Below are 16,931 nucleotides of genomic sequence, written 5' to 3' on the forward strand. Positions count from 1 at the left end.
CAAACGGGAGAACCTCTTGCTGTGAGGCGATAATGCTACCACTGCACCACAGTGGCTTCTCTGGCTAATTGTTCAAGGTCATTTGTATTGACAAAATCCAGGAATCTCTGTGTTTGTAGACTAGTAGTGGTGTAGGTTTCCCAGTCTATAGTTTGCTAATTTAGATCACACAGGAAAATGGTATTGAGTTTAATACTGAGTGATTCCAGGTCATATAAATAGACACTGTGACTTTCGTTTGTCATAGAGGGAGTTCTATAGCTAGCCAATATATATGGTACGGCACCTTTCTGATGTTTATTTGGACACAAAGAAGCTCTGTTGTATCATGCAACTTTATCAGCCTTGATGTGAGTCTAGCTTGTCTAAATTTACTAAAGGTGTTATAGCCCTTCACAGACAGAATGCTGTCTGTCATTTTAAGCCATTCCTCAGTCAGTACACAAATGTCTACATTATCCAGGGTGAGGAGAGCTTGCAGGGAGTGGAGTGTCTTGTTCGGTAGCACCTTCATATTTTCCTTTGTTTGCTTCTTTATATTGGTAAGTCTTATCAAGTTGGCATTGCCTAAAAAAAAGCACCATGGGGTGGACAATATCTTTGCCAATAATCAAAACTCTGTTGAGGACAGATGCAGACCATCCTTGGTGAAGCTGCATCTGTCAATCATATCCTCCCATATGGATAATTTGAAATATTGCCCCCCCCTTTGAATGACACCAAAACATAGCCAGTTATTGAAGTTCATTATTTTATGCTCATATTGTGTCATCCTCCTTGGAGAAGGTAGAATGCTGCTCATTGCTAGGCTTATAACTGCCTGTGACATATAGTTTAAGAGCTCCATCATTTCTGTCCTCATAAAATCCAGGGAGGTGCATCTCAAGTCATTGACACCATTATACTGGAACTTGTTGTTCAAGGACTTAAAATCTGACAGATTCTGGCACCAGACAAGCAGCTATCCATCACTCTTTCCTTGCTCAGTCTGGTAAGAGGTACATCTGTACGTCTTACAATGGAGTCATCTATAACTAGAATGTTTGGTTAGGTGTATGCCTGTCTTACAAGCTCAGCATCTGTGACTTTTATACTCCCTGTGCTGTCTGAAGTGATAGGTTTAACTTGCTGAATGTGTTTTGAGCATGTGCTGCATTTTGGAGATCTTTGAGGTTTAGGCAAGTTAATCTTTAGAACATCAGTATATGATGGATTAGGTGTATTGTGGTGGCCTTGGAGAGATGTGGTGTGTGGTGTACCGCTAATGGTTTTGGTGTCTGAGTTTACTGAGTGCAAGATTTTTTCTTCTAAGAATATTATATAAGTATATCCCTCATACACTGTTTTATGCTGTGTGAGTAGTAGATGACAGTAAAACAATGTGAGACATTTTTTTTACTATCTGAAAGTACCTATCTCATTCAGGCTGGCCACAGAAGTTGTGGGAAGTAGTAGTCTATGGTTTGTACAGGAATGGTTCATGGAGGGGGGCAGGGGTGACTATAACTGCTTGGAGCTTAGTTTATTTAGGATACTGTTTGGTTGGAATTACTACTGTGGCATGTGAGAAATGACTCGTTATTTGGGCAGGGGTAAACCACAGCTCATGTGGTGTTTATTTGTTTGCACATAGTGCAGATTACTTGAGACAAGTACCCAAATTTCTAAAGTTGAATAGATTTTGTAGGTCTCTTATATGGAAAAAAAAAACCTCTGCACAGACAGTATAGAGGGAGTTCAATGATAGCAGTGTGCTGAGCAGCATTATAGGTAGGGAGGGGTGAAGGGGCAAATGTTCTGGGGCAATGTGTTATGGAGCATGATCAATTCCTGACTGCTCTTTAGTTTATATTGGGTTTTAAAAGCCAGTATTACATTTCCGGTCCAATGCGAGCACTGTAGTGTTCTAAACTTTAGAAATTCCATTTGTAGCAAACAGTTTGCTAGAGTTTAAGTAAAAAGATCTGTTTATTTCTTTTTTTTTTAATAATAAAAACCTGAGTGCTGTAGATCTCCATGTGGAGTAAAAAACTATAGGAACTGGTTACTACATAGAGTCAGCTCAGTGCAGATTTTTTTTCTTTCCTTTTGATGAAAATCTAATTTTTCACTGTTCGGGGCTTTCCACATTTCTCAGTCTTAAATGAAAGGCACTGAATGGGAGCGGTCCTGTATTGGTTATCGTAGACTAGCCAAACAGAGAGCCAATCAAATAAAGCCAATAGTAGAGCTCAGCAACTTCAGAATCTGTAGCAAATCAAAGTTCTCTTAGTCATATGACTTTGAGCTACATATCAATGACCCCCAGGTAGATTACAATTTCATAAACTTTAAGTTTTACAACAGGGGCAGGGAAAAGTATGATTAGTGTACAAACTGTAGGGAGCAGCAGGAAGGGCAGTCCTTAATGAATCAATGGGGCTGGAAAGACTTATGACAATGTACCAGATACAAGAACACGGGAAAACAGTAGCAATGTAACAGATAGAAAGGGACTGGAATGCAACTTTATGCAGGCAAATGATAAGCAGAATATAAGTTGTTTGTCTTTCGGCTTTTAGGGGGCTTTTAAGGGTTAGGGGTCACCACAGCGGAACTCCGGTCCGCTAACGATTAGCAGTAGATTTTTACGAACGCCGAGGTGCCAGCTCGATGTCCAACCTTCAATGAAGGCACGTCCATTTACTCATATCTTTCAAATGCCCACCCAGACTAGCAGCAAAAACTGGAATGTAAACAGCTGTAGAAGCAGAGAAGCACAAATCCTGCAGCAAAAATTGCAATACTGCCACTGTTGCAATTCAAACTATAGTCTAAGGCAGCAGACTAGATAGAACATTACCAGTAAAATTGCTTATGGAAAAATACAGTGATAAATGACTAAATGAAGCTCAGATCCTGCATTAGTTCACAATTCTAATACAACTGTGAATGAAACTACAAGACAAAGCTCCCAGTCTGATTTCCAAATACAAATAGCTAACTTTTACAATAATTCTCTTTATGGGGATACAAGTACAGTATAATGTATTAATGATGCTCAGATCTTGTAGTAATTCACGGTTCTCCCACAATTTCAAATAATGCTATAAGACCAAGGTCCCAGAACAAGTTAAAAATGCAAACATGTAACGTTTTGACTTAAACATGGAAAATGCAGAAAAGTACAAAACCAGTATCTCCACACAGACCTCTAAAAGTACACTGAAATATTCAAGCGGAATTAACATAACAGTTTTTTTTCTTACGTTTTTCGATGAAAAGCTTGTTTGTCACAATTCAGGGCTTTCCATGCTTATTAGAGTTAGGAATAAACAAAGTGTACACTGTGGGTAAAGCAAGGTACAATGCCTTACCCCATTGTGTAGGTTGTTTTATGAATCCCGGAGGGCTTTGGTACGATCCTATTAAAAAACAATCCTGCTCCATGGTACAACCTGTTTATGAATACACACCCATTATGTGCACAAAATAAAGCCAATAGCAACCATGTTTTCTAGGAATTTATCATTGTTAATAGAATTTGTAATAAGCTTATTACTAAGTTGGTTAAATGCCACAACAGTAGTAGGGCTGTAATATGTTTTTTTTATATCTGAAATGTTCCAATTCTGAGTTTCAAAGAATCTGAATTAGTTATTATTCATGTTATACCATTTTTATGACATTTTATGTTACTAAGTTAGCTTAATAGAACATCATTTTCTTGTAATGACTGGAAGAATTTTGCAAGAAACATCTTATTTCTGTCAAACTTTTAAAATGTTGTAAATTTGTTAAACAATGGAAATCAATTAGTTTGATTTCTTTATCGGAGTAGTTACATAAAATCTAGTTAAAATGAAAAATTATTTGAATATAGCAAGAAAAGGATATTGTTTCCTAGTCATATACATTGATAAGAATACCATTTGATTTGTCTATCTAATGTGTAAGTTTGGGAAAATTTGTTATTGAGATTTGTTAATATTTGTTGTTATTGTTGTGTTGTATATTTTGAAAAATGTGATAAAAATTTGTTGAAAAAAATAAAATCTATCAAGCAGTAGGTTTGACCCCTAGTTCATCATATGAAGTCTGTATTATCACAAAACTGCAAGAGACTCGGAACCTAGGCTAGGGTGTTAGTGAACAAGAATGAAGGGCAGTGGAAACAATAGTACATAAATAGTGAGTTAATTTGGCCCTTTGTTCAGACTGTTGGCTGTTTGCTTCAGAGTTCATTGTTCAGCACAGATGTAGTGGGAATCATCTACCAACTGCTAGTCTTACTATCTACTGTTGGGATTTGTATAATTAAATGCAGGTTTGCTAAAGGTGGCTCAATCACAGAATCACAGAATATTAATGCAGAGTTGCCCCAGATCCATAATGCTAAACGTACATCTACCTTAATCACACAGCCTACCAACTTTTGGCATGTCTGGGAGAGATCTGGCTGCATAGAATACTCTTAACTATCTGTACTTTTACAGTACAACTTTACTGATGTGGAATTGTCATTCTGAGTTTGCATGGGGCAAGCCAGACTGCTCATGTCCCACTCCCACTTCTGCATTGCAATTGCAAGATCACACTAATATGGCGCTGTGATGCATTTGATGACATCCTTTGCACCTCTGTCCATTATTCTTCCCATTGCTGCATGACCTTAGCATTATTTTAAACTGCAAGAGGTATTGTATGGGCTTGCACCCCAGCAAAGCACTGACATTATTTGTGCTCATAATTTTGATATGGTGTTTAGTTTTTGCAGGCTGCAACTGGCCCTTAGTGAAGCAGTAAACTCTATTCATAATAAGCTGTGTTCAGGTGAACTTTGAGACAGCAACTCCCTAAGAGATCCCTAAATCAATAGATCATGGTAATGGTAATACAGATTGACTGAAATTATGTGTAGCAAAGTGTAAAATAAAAGTATTGATTTGATAGATTTTTGTGTTGTAGGATCTGGAAATACAGCTAGAAGAAGCTTGGAGGGATTCTTCTGACTGCAAACTGAATCTACAAAAACTCGAGGATGAGCTGACAGTATCCAAGGAGAGACTCATCCTGCAGGAGAATGAAATACTCAGGAAGACAGGTACGCTAGGCCCCAGGAAAGATACAAAACAAGCTGGAATTATATATGGCAGTGGTGGCGATGCCTTTGTTGATTATTATTCTGTTTTTGCAGAGGCCATGAAAACCCTTGTGACTTCCAACAATGAGGCTGTTGGAGAAGTTGATGAACTAAAGAGTCACTTGTTGAAGCTTCAGAAGGAGGTACTGGATGACCAAGGAGAGTTCTGGCAATAACATATCTGTGTGTGTTTTACTAAAAAGGCAATTCTGCAGAAACATTGCTGTCCTTTAAAAAAATAAGATGATACAAAGCAGTCATAAGCATCCTTTATACCTTTTTAAAATCTATTATTATTAGTAATACGGTATTTTTGCTGGATGAGGTGACTTATTCTGATATGATAGAGCAAAGGACCTAAGTGTGTTCATGTGAGTCCTGGTCTTAGACCAAGAATCCTTAATAAGCAATCTGTAACTTAAGAATTCTGTAGAAAATGTATCTGATGTCTGCTGTGGAAATATTCTTGTATGTTTCCTTATGCAGGAGTCATTGCACAGCCTAGATTTTTGCATACTCTGTTGTTGTCCCTTTAAAAATAAGATGATACAAATCAGTCATATTTACACACATATTTACTCTGTTAAAATAGTACTATACATTCATTCATGTATATTCATTAAGTATGTGCATGGGACAACCAAGATATCTGGTGCAGTTCAATGGCAGACATGACAGTCTGATGTTAGATTTAGTTAACGTGTCTGAGACCAGGACCCAGAGATGCAATCAAGGTTAGAACTGTGAGCAAGAGAACATGAGAAAGTGTCAACTGTGATATACTGAAAGTGGGAGACTGAGCTAATAATTTCTCAAGTCTGTATGACAGTCTGATTTTGACATGTACCATGGTAATTGCATCTTATATATAGGCAGACTATCCGCACTCATTCATAACTTCAGTGTGACTGTAACATGTAGAGGGCAGTCCTCTTTGATATCACCAAGGTGTCTACTCACCCTAAAACAGTACTGTACTTTCATTCACTTTGAATGGGATGTGTTAATGGTCAACCAGATTTTAATTATACTGAGGGAAACCTGAACCTGAAATCATGGTATCACAATACATTAGATAGGAAATACAACACAGTACTGCTGGGTCTATATCGCATTGTCGATCTCTTAAATGTTCGAACATCATATGGTCGACACAATATGATCGAACTTTTAAAAGTTTGAATGTTTCAACGGAGATCTCCATACAGTGTGGAATGGGAAGATTACCCTTTTCTGCAATCTCGTAGTTGGTATATTTAAAGAGCGGGGGCTGGGGGGGTGTAGGGGGGCTTGCCCCCCTGCTTAAACCGTTCAGGTAGGTTTTTTTTCTTTGATTTATTTATTTTTTTATTACATTTTCAAACTTTTAAAAGTTCGACCATATGGCGTTCAAACTTTTAAAAGTTCGATTATGTAATATAGACGCGTACTGCTTGCCTACAGTAAGGGGTGGTGCCTACCCACAATTTACAACACATTGTCCACAGTCACTGAAAGCTGTCTCACTGGCATCTGACAAGTAGTTACCAAACTAAAAGAAAAAACACTTGTGTCAAAATTCTGACTAGCTAGTGTGGTCAGTACTATAGCATGGGCCAATACTGACAGACACCATGGTGAGACATAAACTTTGGAAGCAGTGACATGTGTTTTGTGCACATGCTTAGGCCAGAATCCATGGTTCTAATTAGGGAATTTTCCATACTATGCTTTTACTAAATCTCTAATGGTTTGGTTTTCTTTGCATGGTTCCCAGCTAGGGTACCTTCTCTTTGGAGTCTGCATATGTCAATTTTCAAATGTGCCACTGTTTTTCTCTCACATCTAAAAACATTCTGCAGGTGAACTAATAGTCCAGTAAATAGCCTGTGTGTGTGTGTGTGTGTGTGTGTGTGTGTGTGTGTGTGTGTGTGTGTGTGTGTGTGTGTGTGACTGTGTGTTCTGTGGGAAACTGGTGTCATGCCTCAGACTGGTCCTCTGCTTTTCACCATTCTAGTGTCTGGAGATGCTCTGACTCACCACAAACCTTAATACGATAAAATGGGCACTGATAAATGAATGAGTGACTGAATAAATGAAGGTTAATGGACAGCAGGCAATGTGTTTGATAGTCACATCACCACAGTAGTCAGGAAGTCCTTCTACGTGGCACACCTCATCATATAAGGGTTCTTATCCAGGAAAAAAGAGGTCATCTTTCCCCCTCTACTCGACACTCATTAGACCCATTATAGAGTACAATGCCCCTTTTGGAATGTACCTCACAAGACATCTGCAGCAGCTGGAAATGGCACAGAAGTACCTCACAAAGAGGATTACTGGCCTCAAACAAATGCCCTACACTGACCATCTCAAAAAACTCCAGCTTTACTCCATAGCATATCGCCTACTCCGAGGTGATCTCTGCCTAACATATAAAGCTATGTCAAACCTAGAGCTGTTGGACATGCTACACCTAAAGAAATCCCAATCCCTCCAAGCTACATGCTCTAGGGACCTAAACCTTGTCACCACAATAAACAGGACATGCTGGAGGGATAGATTCCTGTCCCAGAGACTTCCCATACTCTGGAACAGGCTACCCATCTATGTCAAGCAAAGTGCTTCATTAGCACTCTTCAAGAAAAATCTTGATGAGTGGATGGGAAATAGGAAATACACTCCAGGATCACTTCTGTGTCTCTGCTTGACAGTGGCACAGGAAAATAACTTTCTTGGGTGGCGTAAGCCAGGGGAACCTTGTTGGCTAGGCTTACGTAGGCACTTGGGCCGATAGCCTAGTACCTACCTATGAACCTATACATAGCTATTTATATATAATTGTGTGTGTGTATGTGTCTATTATATGCTATATTAACCTTTTAAAGACTAACCTATAGAAGACATATTAAAATCTGTAGCACCTGTTGGATCTGACATGGGAGAAGAGGAATGACAGGACAATAGGCTGTTCCATTTCTGGGTGGTGAAAGTGGTGTTTCCCCATATCTAGCAATACACTTCAGCAAATGGAGGTTTGAATGAAAGCTGGTGAGCTGGGAACTTAAGCTTGGAATCATAATCTGTTGATGGTATCCTTCAGGTGGCAAGTATTTAGGAGTATGCATATGTCAGGGGAGGACAATGGCTGCCCTGAGGTAACTCAGTACCTGCAGTGCTACCAGGGAGAAGTTAGAACAGGGTCAGAGTAGAGGAAAAGGCACTTCTTCTGCCCATGGCAGCATTATGCGGGCTGCTAGGAGGGATAGCTCTGTACCATGGATGGTCAGAGGAGCCACTACATTTAAACCGAGAATAGTTTAACAAGGGGACAGTAATGGTTATAGCATTTTTAAAGCAGCAATGCTAGCTATGTTATGCAGTCAGTAGCAGAAGTAAATCCAAATTCCACATTAATAAATCAATTACCATTGAAGCAATAACCAAATTAAATACATATCTTTAAGTCCAGACAACATAGCTTGAAAAAGATAAAATAAAATGAAGGATAATAATACATCATATTTAACCCTCCTTTTTGATCAGTGTCTTTAAAGTGGGTATGTGCCAAATATTTGAAAAAGAGTCCTAGTTATTCCTATTGAAGAAAGGGGATATAATTTAATTAAAAATACAGACCTGTCAGCCTATCACTAATTTGTAAACTAATAAAGAAGTTTTTTTTTTTTATTTTGCTTTTTTGCAGACATTAGTTCTTTATCAATTACTAGTAGCACTCAGAATAATTTGTAATTTGTAATAATTTGTATAATTTGTAAGGTAGACTAGTCACCAATCCCCATTTTGACATATGTTAACATGTCAGGCATGAGCTACCATAAGATTAATTGTAAACTGTATTCAGGAATAAACATTTTGAAGAGAACATTACAAGAATTAGACATGGTCCAGAGGGTCACCTTTCCTATTTTGTATCAAAACATGTTAGATAAAGTTTTAAAAAATGTGGATTCCTATATTATTTATGTTGTAAAGACAAGGTACAACTTTTTGTACACATTAAAATAAAAGTGAAGCCAAAGACATTTGGTAAAATCAAGCCCACATTTACATTACAGAAAGAACTGTACTTATGACAGACATAATTTAGAGAAGCAGCAGCACTAGAAAAATTGTTTTAACTTTCTCACTGTGAGTAATATTACCATATTAAGTAATATTTTTTCCAATATTGTTTAGTGTTCTTCTTGTGTAATAAATGAGTAAAAAAAGCAGATTCTGTTTTAACTACAACATTAAGGAGAAAAAAATTCTATCAAAAGCAATCATCTGTACAAAACATTTCATAAAAGCAAAAGTCATTAGTACAGGTGAAATTTGCATTACTTAAAAGAGATTAAAGTAGAGGCGATCAAAGTGAGAGAGATACCTAAGGATAAAAAAAAAATTCTGATTTGGACAGTAATAGGAAACATGCTTTGGCTACATCAGAAAAGTAAGGCTCAAGAGCCAAAATACAATATTCACAGTTGTAAAGGGTATACAAAGCACTGCCACTAGAGCTATATTAAGAAACTAAGTATTTTTAGTAAGGACAGTCACAGATACTCATCTAGGAGAACATGAAAATAGTAGACATATAACTATTTATCTTTCTTCACATTATAAGTCAAAACTGTAGCTCTAAAAGCGTGCAAAAACGTAATAATTTAATTTTCCAGGAAAACCAGCAAGTCAGACATTCTGCACGTTTAAAATCTATTATTACTTCAGAGTGAAATCAACATGAAACAATTTTAGTAAGATGCTAAAAGACTCATAAGTCCCTGAAACATGGTGAAATGTAGTTGTAGTTCCTAACAGAGGGTAGTAATTACTGACCTTTAAGCTATTAAACTATTTAAGGAAATGGTGTGAAGCGTGCTTTGCAGACAGATTCCAGGAAGGGTGCAACAGGTTAAGCATTAATAAAATTATTGATATGCATGCAGAAAAGGATATTGCCCGTCACAAGCCGTTTATTAGTCTGTAAAAGATATTGTCATGAACACTGACAAAAAGACTCAAACAGATGGCATATATCCAGATTACATTATGGCCTTCAGTAAAGCAGACCACTCTAAATAAATGAGACAATATATTTATGCTTTAATACACATCTTACATACAGGCTGGCAGGCAAGACATGGAAAAATCACATTTCATGGTAACATAGATTATAACATTTAACTGCACAGTGTTATTCATCATAGGTTCATAGATAAGTGCTAGGCTAGCTACCCTAAGCCTGGCCAATTTCTCTCAGAGGTGAGAATCAAACCCTCTACCTTGACCCTATGAGGTAAACACCCTAACGATTATACCAACTCTTCCACCCCTCCCTCTTCACTCAGGTATCTATATAGGAACCTCATCTTTTTCATGTTTATATCTACAATTTAAAAGTGTCCAACAAGCATGGTTATGATAAAATACACTGATGGCATCACATTACAATAAAGGATTGCTACCGGCAATGAGGCAGTAATACTGCAAGATGCACTGAACATGTTTTTTGCATGGTCTGTTTGCAGTGATATGTCAATAAATTTAACAAAAGCAAATTTCTTAATATTTAGACATAGGACATGCAATAATCAATGTAAGTTAAGTAATGTGGGTATAAGTGAAACAAATATATATCTTTAAATTCATTAGAAAGACAGAGAAGGATGTGTTAATGACTTTAATATAATTATTACAAGCAAGCTAAAAGATTCAGCTCACTGTGGTCTGTTTCTATACAAAAACATTTCATTAGAACTGAATATGTGCTACGAATTTTATTTAGGTGATACCTGTTTTAATACATTTAAATTATAGATCAAGGTTAAAATTATTATGCCAATATTCACTGGAGTATAGAAGAACAAGAATATATCTCACTTTACAATTTAAAGACTTCAGGGAAGGTAACCTTTCTAGGGATCTTGGTTTATGTAATTGTAGAGTGGAGTACACACTGAGGTAAATTAAGACTACAAATGCCAACTTTTAGGTCTTGTCGTACTATATATTTCTTTAATATTAAAGTTTTAAACATTTATATTTCTTTGAGTAATAAAGTAAACAGCACAGTGGTACAGAAGTTTATATTACTATGTTACAGCACTAGATTCTCTGGTTCAGTTTGGCATTAAGCCATCTTCTTTGCAGAGTTTGTATGCTCTTTCTGTGTCTGTTTCTACTGGGGGTTGAGGTTTCCTCCCACATCCCCAAGATATGCTATAGATGGATTGACAATCCTCTAAATTGGCTGTAGGTATGTGCATGTGTCAAGTGAGCACATGGAGATACCTTCTGTGACTGTCTGGTGTCCTGTCTAGGATTCATTTTCTGCCTTATGGCTACTGAGTACAAGGGAAGGATCTGGCTCCCCTACAAAACCTGAAAAAGATAAACTAGCTATTGCCTCATGAATGAATGAATGAATGAATGAATGAATAAATGAATGAATGAATGAGTGTTAAAGTAAGAACATAATGCTTTCAAAAAGATATTGTACAAAGCAATGGGAGAAGGAAATACAGGGTATTGAGTGCACTTGTGTGAGATGATTTTCTATTTGCCAGAGGTAATGATGATGAGAGGAATTGTACTCCACTGCATACTCAATAAGCCATGCCAAAGAAAGGACACTGGCATAAAGAGAAGGGGCTACAGCTTGTAGCGAGGTCAGGAACAAAAACATGATTACTAGGAGGGGAAAAACAAAAAGGCATGCATTTGGTAACAGTGCACTTTCATAAAACATTAAATGGACCTATACTTTAACATCATTGTCTTAAGCAAGTCAATTTTGCTGATAATATGATTTTAGTATGTTTTGTCAATGTGATAACCACCTCTGGTAACTATCATATTGACAACACACCCCTAAGAGTTAACCCAGTTTTCAGGGACTTGGGGACACACATAGACAGTAATCTAGCCTTTGACCATCATGTGTCTACAGAAGCGAGGAATTCATTCTATGTTGGGAAATTTATAAACAAAGGTATGGCATCCAGGTCCAAGGAAGTCATTGTAACACTGTATTTGGCATTCATCAGACCTATTATTGAATGCAGTGACCCCCCCCTTTGGTATGTACCTAACCAGGCATATCCAACAATTGCAATGTCCACAGAGGTTCCTCACTAAAAGAATACAAGGCATAAGTAATATGTCCTATGCAGACTGCCTCAAGGCCCTATCCATGTATTCTGTCTCATACAGGCTTTTAGGGGAGATCTATGCCTGGCATACAGGGCATTGTCAGACCCCACTCTGATGGACATCCTACATATCCAGAAAACAAACAGCACCAAAATTATCTCTGTTAAAGACTTAAGCCTTGTCTGCGATAAAAATAGGACCTGCTGGAGAGACAGGTATATATCCCAGAGACTATCCATTCTCTGGAACAAGCTCCCCATCCATGTGAAGCAAAGTTCCTTCCTAACCCAATTCAGGTGTAACTTGTACAATTGGATGGGGAATAGGAAATCCATTCCTAGTTTAATGGCTATATCTTTAATGCACACAGGCAGCATGTAAAGGATTCATCTCCCAGGCCCATGCTTGTAAATATTTCATCTCCCAAGCCCCTGCTTACACTTATAAATGGTACCAGAACTCTTGTCATAGACTTGGGATGCATGGCTAGACTTAAAAGGCCCTTGTGATGATTAGCCTAGTAAACACCTATGGACCCATGAACCTACCATATAATCAGTTTATATTTACTTCATCTTTGTTTAGATTTTCTTTAGGGTTCTATAGCAGATCATTGTGGTGCATTCTACAGCATGTATAGTAATGGAATATGTAAACCTCTAGGATGTTTTGCTTAGCTCCCTGTATACTGACACACCACATGAAAATTTACTACATTCCATAAAAAATGTAATAAGAATTATACATTACCATTTAATCAGAAGCTACCAACAATACCATTTAATCAGCTGCTATCAACATAACTTTTTTTTAGTCTGTGGACACTTTACAAAGTGAAAAGCATGAACTGCAACAAAGACATGAAGAGGAGTTGAAGAAAGTCAAACGGCAGTGTGAGGAAGAAAAAACACGTCTCAAGGAGCAGTTGGTGAAAGGGTTGGAAGAACTTGTAAAGAAACACAGTGCTGAAATCAAGTCACTTCAGTCCTCCATGGAAGTAGAAAGAAAAAAGCTACAAATGGTAAGAGATCTTTTCATTGTATCTGGCAGGTATTCTTCAGTTCTGAAAGTGTTCCTGAGAATAAAGAAGTACATTTAGAATAATTTGTGCTCAGGCATGAGTTGAAAATTACTGGACGTATTGGAGGGACATGATTTCCTTGGAGTTCCGGGCAACATTCCTCAGCAGTAGACAATGTCATATAAAATTATGAAGTTCTTCGGCTGCTTTATGAAACCTTAAATGGGTCGATCCACTGATTAGCTTAGAGCATGTCTATGTGGTCCATGATCACTATTGTTTATACACACATTTCCACCGCATCTTTCAAGTTCTGTAATGCTTTAGCAGTTTTAGTGTACTGCATCAAAATGTGATAAGTTATATTGAAAAGATAGTGAGTAAATTAGCTGTTGCACAATGTTCAGACTTGACTTTTATAGTATATTTTCTTTGGCTAAACAGTAAAGCTACTACGAATGTAAATTGGTATGAATGGGTGGCACAGAGGTGCAGCGGTAGCATTGTTACCTCACTGCAAGAAGCTCTCCGGTTTGATTCTGGGCTTAGGTGCCTTCTCTATGGAGTCTGCATGTCCTCCCTACATTTGTGTGGATTTTCTCCGAGTACTCTGGTTTCCTCCTACATTACAAAGATATGCATCTGGAGTGTTTCTCCCTGGGCCTGTGCTAAAAACTGGCTTCATTCCAAGTCGGACTTTCCTGGTAAACAAATGTTAAATAAAATGTGGTAACAGTATTTTGAATATGAGAAGCATATCAATCAAAATAAGAGCTCATTGCCAAGTGCAAGAGTACATTGATCATAAAAGATTTTCAATATTCATTTAAAACCAAGCATTTTTTTATCACTTAAGCTACTTTGATAATGTTACTTCTGCAGATAGTAACAATGTTGAAGATAATATTATGGATGATGCTACAGAACAGAATGCATTGATATGAAGGTTAACATTTCTTAATCACTATTCACTACTATGTATACAATGCCTAAAGACAATACTTTCATTAATACCACTTTCAGGCTATTATACAAAGTTTCTCATATAAATACTTTTGATTTTTGTCATGTAATTAAAAATAACACTTTGACAAATAAGGCAGATTTCTACTTTAATGTCTTGGACAGTGTCTTGCCTTAAATTAAGTAAATCCATGCCCAAATTCATGCTGTCTTAACTCTAACACTATGCTGTTTTTCTACATAATTTCTTATTTAGCATTTGCTATGGTGGCTAATCTCCTTCACAACATGTTTTGCAATGTTCTGCATGCAACCAGTTTTTATTGAATTGTCACTTATGACATAGGCAAATTTACATTTATACAAAAGTAATCAGACTATATTAACATCACATATATTGCTATATATCATACAGCCTAAGCAATATTACATAAATTATTCAATTCCTGTTTTTTTTAAACAAGAAACATATTTATTAAACCATCACTTACTACATATGCAATCATACATTTATATAAATGAAAACAAACCACACTGACACAATCCTAGTTGCAAGCATTTTGCATCACAAACCATACTGACACACTCCCAGTTTCTAACATTATACATCGCCTATAATCTGCCCAGTTTTTCTCAATCAAACATTACATAGCTCATTTAAGTCCTGCCTTCTTTTAAACCTCATTCCTTCCATGTATGTATTGTTCCCACAGTTCACATGTTTTCCTATGTAGTTTGCTCCTACCCTTTTCTAAAGATCTCAGTTCCAGTTGTTTTATCTCTGTTGCTATATTTACTACTTCCAGTACAGTTGGTTTAGATTTTGATTTACATTTTCTAGTAATTACTTTTTGGCAGCCACTGTTATTAGACACAGCAAGGTCTCACCATGTCTAGGCAATTCTGATTCTGTATCATAGCTCAGAAAAATGATCTCCCTTGTCAGGCCAATCTACCCACCCAGCATCTCCAACAGTGCATCCTGCCAATTTTGTATAAAAATGAATATTGTGTGTTTTTCATTTTTTTTTTGCCTTGTATGAAACCAATTTGTACAAGAATGAATGTTGTATTTTATAATTTTTCTTTACTGTAGATTTTCTCCCCAGGACTCTACTGAAAAAGGGATATAAACTCAGTCAGATTATCCTGGATAACAAAAGCAAATATTAAATAGATGACAAACTGTATATTCCATTGAGAAAGACTACAGGCACATCTTCTGACAGGAACAGGATTTAACTTGGTCCTAAGTATGGTGACCTCAAAGTTAGTATAACAAGTTGAGAAGTTGTGGGACACATCTCCCCATGCACATCACAATGTAATTTTAGCATGTTAAGCTTGATTTTAGGGATGGTGCTCAATCAGTCAATCACTAATCAACCCACAACTCATTTACTAACCTACAAAATAAGATATTTTATTTATTACTCATTAGACACCTACCTATTCAAGCGTGAGTGTGTGTGGGTGTGTGTACAAGAAAAGGAACATAAGAGCACAACAGATCAAGACAAGTTATATAATGGGGCATGCTGTATGCATCAGTACATGTAAGAAGTAAACAGTTGCTTGAATAAAAGTAATTTTCATATATTCTCTAGGTGAGAGTATGTATTCTGTATATCACATACCACTCATTAAAAACTTATATTCCAAAGCTTTATGATTTTACACTGTTTTTAATTTGCTGTGTATGGGAATAATATGACATTCAATTACATAAAATGCAAATTTTGAAAGGGAAGATATATTCTACCCTGCTTTGCCCCAGTTACAAGGAAACAGCAGAAACATTATCCACTAGACTGTACTTCTGTTTGGGATATGTCCCATGGATTTAACAGTTGTAAGCTTATTGTGAGCAGCTAAACAGACCCTGCTTTCTGCTTCATTTGATAGATGTGTTTTATTTAATTGAGTACAATTAGGCGTGGATAATTTCCAGAGATTACTGTATTTGTCAAACCTTTTTTTTTTTTGCTTTTTTATCCAGTACAGTACCATATAACAAGGCATTTATCCCTGGAGATAACATAAAACACTTTATATCCATTAATTCCAGGTCACCTCTGAGCAGATGGTATGCAACTGAATAGAGTTGGAGTTTCTTCAGTCTGGCAGTCAGGCCATGGCTCAGCTATATCAGTTTGCTCGAGACCCTCCTGTGAGGGGTATAAGATTTTTAAAGTCCTTAGGTGGTCTGCCCATACAATAATGACTTTATACTTTATCACTTTTTTGCAGTGCTAAATATGATACTTTTATATTATATATACATATAAGTCAGAAATCCAAACATTTATTATCCTAGTTTAATGCAAATATTTATGTTTATACAGTATACACAGGACACAAATTATGAATTTTCCATCAAAAGAGAGTAACTGCTGCAGAAAGGAAACTGCAACACTAGCAACTTTTCTGTTACCATTTTTAATTTACTGTTTAGATCTGCTTGGCTGGCAATCCCTTTTGTCTTCTAACCTAGACTCTGAAGAAGAATATGTTTAACAACCCCTTCCTTAATATACTGACCTGCTTGTACTCATAAGAGCTAAGAGAATAATCCAGGAAAAATGTCATCCATGAGTGACACTCTGTTTACTGAAAATAATGAAAGAACATAACACTGTGTAGCATCAGGTAAGCTGTCAACTCTTCCCACCCACAATGACCACTATA

The 16,931-nt window shown here is 36.8% G+C and overlaps 1 protein-coding gene across 1 annotated transcript in view; it reads left to right on the plus strand.

The window, feature by feature from the left end:
* FAM184B (family with sequence similarity 184 member B) overlaps positions 1 to 16,931 on the plus strand; it is a 908,731-nt gene that overhangs the window by 312,586 nt on the left and 579,214 nt on the right. The window contains exons 3-5 of the mRNA XM_044063450.1: positions 4,948 to 5,083; positions 5,177 to 5,265; positions 13,074 to 13,280. Coding sequence (XP_043919385.1) covers positions 4,948 to 5,083; positions 5,177 to 5,265; positions 13,074 to 13,280 — 432 coding nt within the window. The remainder of the gene's footprint in view (positions 1 to 4,947; positions 5,084 to 5,176; positions 5,266 to 13,073; positions 13,281 to 16,931) is intronic.

The sequence above is a fragment of the Protopterus annectens genome, chromosome 2.part1 (genome assembly GCF_019279795.1).
Source record: "Protopterus annectens isolate FY-2018-M chromosome 2.part1, PAN1.0, whole genome shotgun sequence".
Taxonomy (NCBI): Eukaryota; Metazoa; Chordata; order Ceratodontiformes; family Protopteridae; genus Protopterus; species Protopterus annectens.